This window comes from Loxodonta africana, chromosome 12 (genome assembly GCF_030014295.1).
Source record: "Loxodonta africana isolate mLoxAfr1 chromosome 12, mLoxAfr1.hap2, whole genome shotgun sequence".
NCBI classification, from domain to species: Eukaryota; Metazoa; Chordata; class Mammalia; order Proboscidea; family Elephantidae; genus Loxodonta; species Loxodonta africana.
The window spans coordinates 55,537,659-55,550,152 of NC_087353.1; the positions used below are offsets into that span (position 1 = coordinate 55,537,659).

The 12,494-nt window shown below is 58.7% G+C and overlaps 1 protein-coding gene across 10 annotated transcripts in view; it reads right to left on the minus strand.

The window, feature by feature from the left end:
* Window positions 1-1,608: 1,608 nt before the first annotated feature.
* The window catches only part of ABCA3 (ATP binding cassette subfamily A member 3), a 50,117-nt gene continuing 39,231 nt past the window's right edge, over window positions 1,609-12,494 (minus strand). For 8 of the 10 annotated variants that reach the window (XM_064295389.1, XM_064295387.1, XM_064295390.1 and 5 more), the window contains 15 exons: window positions 12,063-12,161; window positions 11,328-11,514; window positions 10,054-10,357; window positions 8,540-8,813; window positions 7,927-8,131; window positions 7,310-7,529; window positions 6,896-7,054; window positions 6,346-6,518; window positions 5,473-5,604; window positions 5,161-5,355; window positions 3,909-4,096; window positions 3,347-3,517; window positions 2,972-3,162; window positions 2,762-2,835; window positions 1,827-2,312 (listed from right to left, as the gene is read on the minus strand). In XM_064295389.1, the coding sequence (XP_064151459.1) occupies window positions 2,181-2,312; window positions 2,762-2,835; window positions 2,972-3,162; window positions 3,347-3,517; window positions 3,909-4,096; window positions 5,161-5,355; window positions 5,473-5,604; window positions 6,346-6,518; window positions 6,896-7,054; window positions 7,310-7,529; window positions 7,927-8,131; window positions 8,540-8,813; window positions 10,054-10,357; window positions 11,328-11,514; window positions 12,063-12,161 (2,704 nt within the window). In that variant the 3' untranslated portion in view covers window positions 1,827-2,180. Of the gene's footprint in view, window positions 1,719-1,826; window positions 2,313-2,761; window positions 2,836-2,971; window positions 3,163-3,346; window positions 3,518-3,908; window positions 4,097-5,160; window positions 5,356-5,472; window positions 5,605-6,345; window positions 6,519-6,895; window positions 7,159-7,309; window positions 7,530-7,926; window positions 8,132-8,539; window positions 8,814-10,053; window positions 10,358-11,327; window positions 11,515-12,062; window positions 12,162-12,494 lie in introns of those variants that run through there. The other 2 variants (XM_064295394.1, XM_064295396.1) reach the window with 2 other exon arrangements.

A 12,494-nucleotide genomic window follows, 5' to 3' on the forward strand; every position in this document is an offset into this window, starting at 1 on the left:
CAGCCACTTCTACGCTGGGCTGGCGGGAAAGATTACCTGGGCAGCCCTTCCCTCCCTTTCACACCTGTGGAGGCAGTGGTGGGGGGCTAGGGTCTCCTGCTTTCCCCAGGGGGCTGCCCTCCTTGCTCATTAACACTCCCTTAATGTCTAGGTGTAGCCGTTCGGGTCCCTGTGTCCACTGCTGTGTGCTGTGCTTGTGCGGCTGCCTCCCAGATCTGCTTTCAGCTGGATCGTGTGGGTGTGACCCTCAGCAAAACCTCCCTTCCTGGCCTTGTTTTCACAGCAGATCAGGGGCAGGATGGGGTCCTGGTGGAGGGCTGACCCTGGGCGTGCTAGGCAGCTGTCCAGGTCTAGCTCTTCCAGGAACACCTAGCCCTGACGGTCTAAAGGAGTGGAATATGGGTGACGGGTGAAGTAGGCCTGACTCCCTCCCCCCCATTGGGCTCAGGACTGCCCCTGCCACAATGATCTCTGCCATGATGACTCCCTGAAGCTCCCTTTCCGCCTCGGTGCGGTGTTTTCAGCAGCCTTGCAGACCCTCAGGTCAGCACCCCTTCTGTTACTATGGGACCTCCACTAAGGTATCACTCCCACAGCTTGCCCAGGCTCTGCACTTAGGTGTGGCCAGACTCCCCACTGCACCTCCAGGCCTCCATTCCTGACTGCCCTTGGGAGTCCTGTCCCACTGTAGCGCCTGTTCTCCGCCTCTCTCAGGGACTATCCCAATTTAAAGTCCTTGGCTGAGGGCTTTGTCCTGGCTTTGTCCTGTCCTCCCGCCACCCTGCCTTTGTCCTCCCTTCAAGCCCGCCACCTCTGCTTCCTGGCCTCTGTTCCCTGCCCAGGCTGTTCCTCAGCCCCGAGTCCCGTGCCACACCCACTCCTGGAGTGCACTTCTGAGCTGGGGGTTGCAGAAGAGGAGGGAGGAGGCAAGGAGCGTGGCCATGGCCAGGCCCCCCACCCATAAACCCAACTTGTCAGCTGGCCAAGCCTGCACCGAGACCAGTGGCCAGAAGAGAAATCCGGTTTTGGATGGTGTTTCTGCCCCAAGCACCCCTAAATTTATTCCTTATGTGAAACTAAATGAGGAGAGCTTGAAGGAAAACCATTTCCCAGGTTGGTAAACTTGGAGAGACTGATAAAAATGCAAATCTGAAATTGTCCCAAAAGTGATGAGTCTTGCCTAAAGCTGTGAATTCTAAGGGGTGGGGGGAGGGGGAGGTAAAAGGCACAGAGATTTCAACCACCAAGTTTTAGAAAACTAAGAAATAGTGGTGTGTAAAGGGACCAGGTGTAAAAGAAGGGTCACCTTCCGGAAGGGCCTGGAGCCTTCTGCCCACCAGCCCCCACCCCCCATTAGGGAAAGCATTTGTCAGTTGGGCCTTTTTCTAAGCTACCTTTTCACTGGTGTTTTTGCTTATCCCCCCAGCTCAGGACAGTGAGTTCTGTGCATTTATTACCTAGTGGGAAAAAAAGTTCCTCTTCTTGTTTTTCCAAATGTCAGCCTTATTGTTGGGTTGTGGGGTGAGGAGGCTCCCGGAATGGTGCCCTGGCCCTTGGACTCCCTCACTGTGTTAAGTGTGTGTGTGTGGTGTGACAGACACGCCCAGCCTCCCTCTCAGCTTTTATTTTCTGGACAAAGGATGGTGTGCTTAGCGGATTCGCAGAGCAGGCTGCCAAGTCCCCGCGGTAGTCCCTCTGACTCGCCTGGTGGGGGATTTCTAGGGGGGAACAGAAGACCCCTTTCCTCACTGTGATGGCTGGTTCCAGAAGATCCTCCTGGGGTGAGGCCCAAGCTGGCTTGGGTTGGGCTGTCCCCACGCAGAGGCCCGTGCCCTAGCTGCAGCTGAGGTATGTCACCCATGGTGGCTGGGCGTGCCCTGCTGCAGACCATCCTGATGGCTGCCCGTTGCCCTCAGGGAGAGCACAGTGCCATGTGGAAACACGGAGACTCCACTGGGTAGAAAAATCCAAACCCCCCAGCAGGCAGTGCCTCTCTGTCAGAGCCCCATCCCGGCTTGGGAGGCCTGGTTCAGAGGTCGTCATTGACACGCTGCTCCCCAGCGTGGGGCTTGAGAAACTCAGTCCATGGTGTGCACTGCCACCATTGCTTCTCTGTTGTAGAAAAGTGAAGAAAGTAAAGGTGCAGGATGTGGCGAGCTCAGGGAGTGGGTACCCACCTCTCACTGCCCCTCATCCTGGGCAGGCGGCTGCAGGTGGGCAAAGCTCAGGAAGACTTGCTCCAGCGAGATCTGGCTCACGGAATAGTCGTCCACTCCGTACTTTTCCTTGGCCTTCTCCAGAACACCAAACACCTGTGGGAAGCAGACATACTGTGGTCACAGGCCCAGGGTCTGGGAGTAAGGCACAGAAGGTCTGAGGAGAGGGCTCAGCCCTGCTCCAAGGGCCCCCACTAGGAAGGTGCTGGGCCTGAGGGGCCTCTGCAACATGAGGTGACAAGGCCCCTGCCTCATCCCGAGTGCCTGTGGGCAGTCAGTCCTGGCACCCCCTGCTGTGCTCCTGGGGTGGAGCCTGGCTGAGTGGTATGTGTGTGGGAACTGAGGCAGGGGGTGTCTTCCAGCTCTGCTCCCAGCTCAGGGCACGACCTTGAGCCAGTTTCCTTTTTGTTCAGTAATGTTTCCAAATCAAGTACTCTGAGTATAAAGCCCAGGGCCCAGCAGGTACCAGGTGTGTCTTGGGGAACAGATGCAGGGGCGGGGTGACAGCTGGAGGGGACCGTTCCAGCCTGGCCTGGTGCACTCACCTTCGCCCAGCTGAGGCCGTGGCTGGGCAGGTGGTAGTGGACCATCCCCTGGTGCTCGTCCTCCAGGATGCTGCCTGCACAGGGAGAGACCGAGTTCCTGTGAGTGCCAGGGTCCAAGATGTGGGACTTGGCAGGGGTGAGGCCCAAACCCATCTATGGGCAGTGGGGAGAGGCCCTGGGCCCACTCAGTGGGCTGCCAGCTGCACACACCTGGGAAGGTCAGGTCCACAAAGGCCTTGAACACCTCCGGCGCCGCCTTCTGCCCGTCGACCCGGACCTTGGCCCGCAGGGAGTAGCCACTGCCAAACTTGCTCTTGAGGTGCTGTGGGCTCCCCAGGCACTTGAACTGGCCCTGTACCATGATGGCCAGCCGGGTGCACAGGGCCTCGCACTCCTCCATGCTGGGGGAGAGGCAGGTGGGCGGGCCTGAGACTGTCAGGCGCACGATGACAACGATGTGGGGAGAGATGCTCCACAGACAGGAGGTGCTGGTGCCCAGATCAGGCTGTTCCTGATTCCCATGCTCAGGGTGTCCCAGAAGGCAGAGCCTGCCCCTCCCACTGACCCCAAAAGACCAGGCCGTACCTGTGGGAGGTGAAGATGATGGCCTTGCCAGACTCACGGGCCCGCACCACCGTGTCCCAGAGCAGACGCCGGGCCACAGGGTCCATGCCAGTGGATGGCTCGTCTAGGAAGATGACTGTGGGATCTCCGATCAGGGCGATGCCGGTGCTCAGCTTCCGCTTGTTACCACCACTGAGGGCAGAGGGGCCGGGGACAAGGCTGACAGCTCCATGTGCTCCCAGGTCCCAGGAAAGCCCAGCCCCGGGATTGCAGGTGCCAGGTGAAGAGGGACAGGTGAGCCAAGCCTGGAAGGCCCACCTCACAGGATGGGGGCTCCCGAGAACTCTCTGTGCTGAACGGGGTCTTGATGGGCCCTCACATTACCTGCCGGCAGTCCTGTCTACAGGTGTCTCCCCTGCAGCCCTCACCTGGCACTGTCTGGGGCCTGGATCAGGTTACCAGACTCCCCATCCCCACTTCCAGGGCCACAAAACTCTGGCTGCAGACCCATGTGGGCATCCCAGCTCTATGCTCAGGAGGACGCTGACCCCACACTGGGAAGAGCAGGGGCTGGCGGGTGTACCTATAGGTCCTGACCAGTTTGTTGGCGTGTGGCTCCAAGAGCAGGCCCCGCAGCATGTTCTCCACGCAGGACCCGATGTGGTGCTCGGGAATGCCCCGGAGTCGGGCGTACATGACCAGTGTCTCCCATGCCGTCAGGTGGTCCAGCAGGGCATCAAACTGAGGGCAATAGCCGATACGCTGCCTCACCTGAGGGTCAGACAGCCCGGGAAGGAGCCATGAGAGGGAAACACCAACACAGAAAGCCGGCCTTCCCGCCCTGGCCTGTCTCTGGGGCTGGAGCGCCTCTCCAGGTGGTCTATTGAGCTGGGCGGCAGGACCTGGTGGTTCCTTCCAGGGAGCTGGGCCAAGTGGCCGCTCCGAGGGGATTCGGGAAGGGCACAGTGGGCTGGAGGTGTCACCAGCTGTCCTAGGAGCTGCTCACCAGATGTACCACCACTTGGACCCCATACCGAGGGGCCAGAGACAGGCCAGGTGGGCCAGCTTGGAACCTGGGCGATGGCCAGCAGCCATGGGTGGGCTGTGTGAGAACGGCTTCATTGACTGTACAGTGACTGTCATGCAAAACTGCCTGGCAAGAGCAGTGTATGCCCCTTCACCCATCACATGCCCAGTAACCTCGCATCCATGCTGGGACCTTGTGTTTTTCTCTCTGGTAAAATGAATGTTTGCTAGTAGCACCTCTGAGCGCACTCCTTTGTCAGATGGCAGGACAGCTGTTCTTGGGCATGTGGCCACATCCCAGCATACCCAGACGCTGCCCAGGGCTCTCAGGTCTAAAGTGCATGCGGCTACCAGCCACCCAACTGCCCTCAGAGCTGATGGGGGACAGGTATGCCTGGGGTCTGTGGGCTCCAGAAACTGGGTGTCTTTTTCTCCGCCCTCCTTGGGCCTCTTAGGCTTCTGGACTCTATTTTTAGTGGGTGTGGGAAAATGCTTAACCATTGTCTCTTCAGCCATTGCCTCTTCCCAGGCACTGTGCCTAAATCCTTCATGCAGACTGGGTGGCAGGACGAATGTGGGGAGTGGGGGACACTGCAGAGCACTGCCCCCAGACCCAGAGCAGCGGCCCCGCCAGCCAGCCCAGGCCCAGACCATCCTGCTGTCTCCCCTGACCCCCTACCCACTGGCTCTGGCCCATGGCCTGATCATGCCACCCCCCACCCCCCCACCGTGTGCTGTGCCCTAAGAGCCCAGACCAGCCTGTCCCTGCCTCCAGGGTACCCACCCTGGGTTGGAGCCCACACGCCCACCTTCCCAAGGTCAGAGCGAATGCTGTGGCCCCCGACGAAGGCATCCCCTGAGGTGATGGTCTCCTCCCCGGTCAACATTTTGAAGGTGGTAGTTTTCCCGGCCCCATTGAAGCCCAGCAGGCCAAAGCACTCGCCCTTCTGGACTGCAAGGGAGAGCTTGTCCACTGCAAGGAGGGGTGTCCGCTGCTCATACACCTGTGCCGCCAAGATGAAACACTGGTTGAGAAGGCCTGAGACCTGGAGCCACTCTGGGCCTGAGCCCTTAGCTTCCAGCAATGCAGACCTCAGCATGGACCAGTGTCCCTGCATCACCTTGGAGAGCTCCTGGATAACCAGTGGCGGGTCCCGTGGTGGCGTGTCTAGCGTGGGGGCCAGTACTCGGCTCCTCTCGTCTGCTACGTCCTGGTCTTCAGGCAGCGCTGGTGCCCGGCTGTATGAGTCCATCTAGCACTCAAGACAAAGATGGCTGGTGAGGTCCTGCCGGGCAGGCAGAGGGGCAGGACAGGGTCGGTCTGATGGACTGAGTAGGAGTTCAGGTCAGTCTAGGCCCCATGGGCCGAACTCGGAGCTTCCGCTGGGATGGGTGAGGCCCTGGGGTCGGCATCAAGGACACAAACTACAGGGCAGGGCTCCAGAGAGAGGCCATAACGCCCCCTCCAAGAGATAGGCTCTGGAGTAAGACCATAACCCCGAGGATGTCAAAGGAGGCTTTGGTGGGAGAGATGTGCTGACAAACTGAAGCGGCAGCAATGGGCCTTAAGTTACACGTGAACTACCAAGTCTCACAGGCTTGTTGGTTTGCTGGCAGTAAGGAGTAGGGAAATGCAGTCAGGACAGTCTGACAGCCGAGGGTACCTGGCCTGCCAGGGCCCTACCTCCCCCTCCCCAGGCCAGCTGCCCTGGGGCATCTGGGGGGCTGACTTCTGTTGAGGGGCAGCACCTCTACACCATGACATCAAGGTCTCATGACTGGGGACATCGCTCTCAAGTGCTGAGGGTGGCCTGGCAGTGGCCGACTGTGGACGCAGCCTGCCTGGTGGCCAGGCCCTGAGTGTCCACCATGGGGAGCCCCTCTGTGTGGGAGCTGACAGGTGCAGAGCCATCTCCCCTCTTCGTTACAGACGCAGCAGGCCGAGCAACCCCTCACGCGGGATGCGTTCCCAAGCCCGCTGCAGAGGCTCTCACCAGCATGCGCCGGCCCCGGAAGGCACAGAGGAGGTTCTTCAGTCTCCACAGCAGGTCCGTCTCCAGGAGGAAGAGTATGGTGAGGTATATGAAGCCTGAGACAGCCATGGAGGTGACGAACCTGCCGACTCCTGGGGCCCTCCATGCATAGAAGTTTTCCTGGTACTCGATGTCTGCGGCACAGGGACACAGCATCACCCCGCGCTCTGCCGCCCCTTTCCAGGCCTCCTGCCCCCTTCCTGGCATACCCAGGCCTTGGCCCACGGCCCATGCTCAGCATGAGGTAGTGGACTGAGGGTCCCCTAGGCACTGCCAGCTGGTGGTCTGGAGGGAACAGGCCAGGGAGAAGGAGACCTGCCTGTGCAGTACAAGGTGTGAGAGATGCGTCTGAGTTCTGGGGTGTGGTGGAAGAGGCCACTTAGGGGAGGGGTGGCTGGGCTGAGCTTACAGAGGGTGGGAGAGGGCCAGTCAGAGGTGTTGCTGCCTGGACAAACCCCGGGCCCTCTCCAGAGGAGGTGAGAGAAGCTGCTTGGGGCCAGCAGATACTCACGGTACTTCTGGCAGTAGTGGGTGGCCACCTCGGAGGAGGTGCAATATCTCCGGGTCTCGTAGTTCTCATAGAAGCTGCTGATGGCCATGCCCAGGCAGTGGTTGGGCAGCACCAGGAACACCTGGTCCAGGGTTCTGGAGAGTTCTTCCAGCTTGACCGCTGCAGTGAGGAGACGTGGACCGGTTGGCTCCAAGGGCCACTCTGCACGCCGGCCCCCAGGGTGTTCCCTGCGCAGTCCTGGTTCCTTCTCAGCCACCTGGCAGCTGTTCCCCGAAGAAAAGTGGGCACTGACAGATGCCCACAGAGGCCTCCTCGGGCAGAGGGGCTGCAGGGCACGTCCAGGGCCTGGTGCTGGTGTCCCCTTCCCAGGCACAGCCGCTCTGCGGGTGGTGGGAGAGGGTATTGGGGCCCCACCTGGGATGCGCATGATGGTGACCACAAGGAAGGTGGCAATGCCTGAGAGGATGTTGAAGATGGTCAGCCGCGTGTAGGCGGTGGCCGCCCCCGAAAAGAGGAAGCTCATCAGGTACATGAGAGGGATGATGGCCCAGCCGTAGAGCAGGAGCAGCGCCAGGGCATCAGCCTCGTGGCCGTCCTGCGTGAACGCGTGCACGTCAAAGGCCTTGAATACCACCTGCAGCGCAGACACGAGGCTTGAGGTACTAGGGAGCCACCAGAGACTCACCAGGCAGAAGAGGGTGCTGGGAATGTGAGGGGGGCTTTGAAACTGTTACCAGTCGCCTGGCTCAGCCCAGGGCTCCATTTGGACAGACAGTGCCTCCTCTGTAATGAGGCCCCACGCCAGGCCTGCCTACCCAAGGTTAGGGTTTGGCAGGGATGAGAGGAGCCGAGTGGGGCTGTGGAGAGTTCCTATATGTCTCCCAGGTTAGGGGCTCTATGGGTTCAGGCTCTGGGCAGTGTTCCAGGCCAGCCCCTCGCCTGCAGGGGAAGGCCCCCTGGCCATGCTCAGCAGCAAAAGCAGGCTGGGGACCACGTAACCTGCAGAGGAAGGCCCCCTAAGCCACACTTACCAGCAGCAGCAGGCTGGGGACCAGGAAGGAGATGAGATCCCATAGCAGGGCAGAGAGCCAGAAGGTCGCCACGTGGACACCACTGACAAACTGGACATGTTTGGCTTGGGTGGCCCTCTCGCTGACCGCCAGGATGGAGAAGGTGCTGGCCAGGAATGCCATGGCAAAGAGTAGGTTGAGGGCGATGTGGAAGCCCTTCCGGCCCCTGCAGGGACGGGTGGTCAAGGCAAGCGCCACACACCATGCAGAGCGAGGCTGGGCGCTGTCCTTACTGCCTGCAGCAGGCAGCCCCGTCACCCCACTGTTAGAGGTGCTGGGGAATGTCGAGGCTGTGCAGGTCCCATTGTGCCCCCAACACAGCCCCTCCTCTGGCTTCTCTGTTCTCACTGACAGCAGCAGCACCTCCCCCGCCCAGTCACCTTCAGTTGGTACCCCGTCCCCCACCCAATCACCCAGGTGACAGTGCCATCTGTCAAGCTGCTTTTCAGAGTATCTCCTATGAGAACGCTCTGTCCCCTCCTCTCTACACTGCCCTGGGCCAGACCCCCATTAACGTGTGCCTGGCAGAGTGGAGCGGGGGTCTCAACTGGGCGGGGCAGGGAAACAGACGCACTCATTGAACTGGTCCTTGGCAGCCTGCAGGGTGCTCCGAGGCTGAGGGTAGTTGGAAACGGTGATGGAGGCCCGAGGGCCACAAAGCAGCTTGAACAGCAGGTTGTCCACGACAGCCAGAGCAGTGGCTGGGGAGTGGTAGGCCTGGTTGTTGAACAGGGCGGTGATGACCGTCCGTTCCCCAACATCTCTGAAGGATGTCGCCACCAGGCAGCGCTCATTAAAGCCTCCGCCCTCCACCGAGGCCCTGAAGATGAGGAACTCCTCCAGGTCACCTGGGGAGAATGGTTGGGTTGGTTGACCAGGCACCCACCCCACCCATACCCCAAGGGAAGGTCTATGCCAAGGACCCTGCCCTCCTGGAAGCACTGAGGGGATCAACAATGCGCCCTGGAGCACATGTCCACATAGCCTTCCCAATGTAGACATGCTGTGTGGAGGTGGTGGCCGTGTTGTGGGCAGCAGCAGGACCTGAGGCTGCAAGTGTGATGTGACTGCTCACAGTACCCAACAGGACTGCACTCGTGAACACTGACAGATACTGCACACTGCAGAGCCACTGTGCATATCTGTGGCTGGTCTACATGTGAACACTGGCAGATACCGCATACTGCAGAGCCGTCATGCATGCCTGCAGCTGCTCTACACATGAACACTGACAAACACTGCACACTGCAAAGCCCTCGTGCATGTCAACGGCTGCTCTAGATGTGAACACTGACGCAAACACCATGCACTGCAGAGCCATAGTGCGTGCCTGTGTCTGCTGCTACATGAAATTAAAGGCTGGATATCTAAGTTCCCTCTGCCACCAAGTTGATTCCAACTCATAGCTACCCTATAGAACACAGTAGAACTGTTCCATAGGGTTTCCAAGGAGCGGCTGGTAGACTGAGAACTGTCAACCTTTTGGTTAGCAGCCAAACTCTTAACCACTATGCCACCACAGCTCTGGATCTTTAAGTAAAAGCTCATAAAACCCCACAGCGAGGCAGTTAGAACTTGAAGTTCCACACTCAGCATGGGAGCCAGGCAAGCTAGATGCTCAGACAGGCTTGGCCAGAGAAGGCTGTGGCAGCTTTGGGAGCCTAATCCTGGCCCTTGGAGCCACCGTGCATGGAGGGCCCTGGAATCCTTGCAGGCCAGGTGGGCCCACAACCTTGGCGGTTGTGGGCCCACAACCTTGATGGTTGTGCAAGGGCGGGTGTCTCAGTGGGGCTACGTGGGACCCAGTCACTGGACTGGGGTGGGGGGTAATGCCAGGGATGTTGCTTGACGTCCTACAGTGCCTGGGATTGCAGAGAAGGATCCAGCCCCAAGTGTCAAGAGTCTGTTGTTGGGAAGCCCTGCCCCAACTGTCCACCTGGGCCACACAGCATACATGGCCTGATTGCCCACCTGGGCCTGACCACACACCTGATCCAAATGCACACCTGGGCCCAGCTGGCCACCTGGCCCACACAGCACACCCGGCTCACACAGCACATCTGGCCCAAGCCTCTGGGTGGCCCTTACCCAGCACCTCACGGGGCTCCTGCCCCTCAGCCTGTAGCATGTCTCTCAGGTGCTCGGACAGCTGCTGGTCCAGCTGTGATGTCCCGGGAGCCGAAAAGGGCACGACGGTAGTACCGTATTCTCCTAGGGTCAGCTCCAGGCTGGGGTCGTCGAGGATCTCCGATGAGTAGTTTATGGCCAGTAGGGCTAAGGTGAGGCACGTCAGAGGGACCAGGACCTGGGCCGCCACCACCTTCCACTCCCGCCAGCTGTACACAGCCTTCTTCATGAACATGGCCCAGAACTGCTGGCAATGTAGGGCGAGCTGCGGACAGGGAGGCATGGTGTCACTCAGGGTCACAGTGGTGCTGTGCAGGTTGGGGTCTGCCCCCTACCTGCCCCGCTGCAGCAGCCCTGTGTGCTTGAGCCTGGGAGAGTGGCCTTCTGCCACAACTGCATGAGCAGCCAGACAAGAGCAGCCAGGGCTTTCTGGAGGAGTCCACTGCACCATACAACCCCGCCTACACACACCCCACAGGTCCAACCATGGGCCTGCACATAGGCACTTGGGGACTGAGAGCAGCACGGGAGGCAGGCAGACACCACATTATCTGTGTGGGATGTTAGGGGGCTGGCGGAAACCGTGTAGCCTGATGCCCCTCTGCCCCCACCCCCACCACTGCTCCATGCTGGAGGCAGCACTGGATGGGGGACCCCTGCCATGCTTACTGGGAGCAGACGCACAAACTTCCCAAGCACTTCCCCATATTCCCCAGTGCCTCCCCCATCACTGTCCTCCAAAAGCAGTGAGGAGGGACCGAGCCCAGCTCTGTGCTGCTGGCTGTCTAGTCATGGTTTCCTGACTAATATGGAGCAGGATAGTCCTCTACCTAGCTAAACTGATGTGTGGCCTGTGAGCACGATGGTGGCACATGGTGTGCCCTCTGCAGATGCAGCGCTGTGCTGTTCCAGGCAGACCTTCCCTGAGAGCATGGCACTGGCACGTGGAGCACCCTCTGCAGATGCTTCACCGTGGTGTTATAAGCAGACCTGCCCTCTGGCTCACGAGTGGCCAAGCATTGGCCCCATTTCATGCAGAATACTAAGAAGTGGCAACTGCTCGAGGAGAATGCTCCCAGTTCCTCATCTTCCTGTACCTGCCAATGGCCCAGCTGTTGGCCTTCCTGGAGCCCAAACCGCCTCTGTAGGCTCTGCCTGCTTGCTGCTGGCTGCATCTCACCAGGCCCAGGGGCTGCCTGCCCTCCCTCTCCTGCTGGTCCCTACTGGCTGCTCACCCCGGTGTTGAGCTGGATGGCGCCGCAGTCCTCCTCAATGAGAGCACCAGCGCCATCGCTGGGGTCCATCATGCCAGAGAGGTGGCTGTCCACTGCCCAGTCGCTGGCCCGCCGCTCGTGCTGGTACTGCAGAGCTGGGAGCTGGATGGCCTGGATGTCCATGCTCGTGTCCACCAGCTTGCCGACCCTGCGCCGAGACACGAGGGCATCGGTTAGAGAGGGCTCAGAAGGGGTAGGGAGTACAGCTACCATTCAACCAGGAAAAGGACAAGTATCAGAGAATGCCATTGGCTTCTTAGCTCGTTCATTCACTTTTTCCTTTGTTCATTCATTCAGTGAACACGGGCCAGCAGCAGAAGCTGGGTCCAGAGGAACCCTAGTGCCCAAGGGAGAGGTGAGAATGGACCCTCTCCAAGCATGGAGAGACATGTGAAACCCAGTTATGGCGTGACCCAGCTTTTCCACTCCTAGGAATCCACCCAAGAGAAATGAACACATGTGTCTACACAGAGACGTGATCACAAATGTTCATAACAGCACTATTCACAACAGCTAACCTATCGTCTATCAATTAACTGATCAGTCTATTATCCAGCTCTCTATTATCTGTCAACTTATCAATGAATCATCTATCTACCTATCATCTATCTGCGGGTATCTGAGCTCATGAGTGCGGTGACTGCTTTATCATTGCACTTTAGAAAGACCGTCCACATCACTGTGCCTTAGACTGACCGCAGGAAGACCTCCTCCATGGTGGTGATGGAGGCCCCAAAGCTTGCGATGCCCAGCTCCTTCTGATTCTTCTCCAGTTTAGTGAAGAGAGTTTCAAACCTGAAAAAAAAAAAATCAGTCCCTTCTCAGTGACTTTCTAGATAATTTGCTCCTAAATCACCTCCCTATAGGATGGGGCAGGGACAAATGGTGGCTAACTCCTTGAAACACCATTTAGGGGGGAAAAAAAGTTGGTTCTTATGGTTTAGTTTCCATATAACATCTTGTGAGTATGCTGGCCTGCTAGAAATTCTTTGACAACATACATCTAAATGAAATAAAACAAACCGAGAGGAAACAGATGAATGCTCATTTGATCTCAAAGTAGGGAAGCACTTTTTAAGCATAAAAGTAATAGAAGAAATCACAAAGTAAGAAATATAATACCTTAAA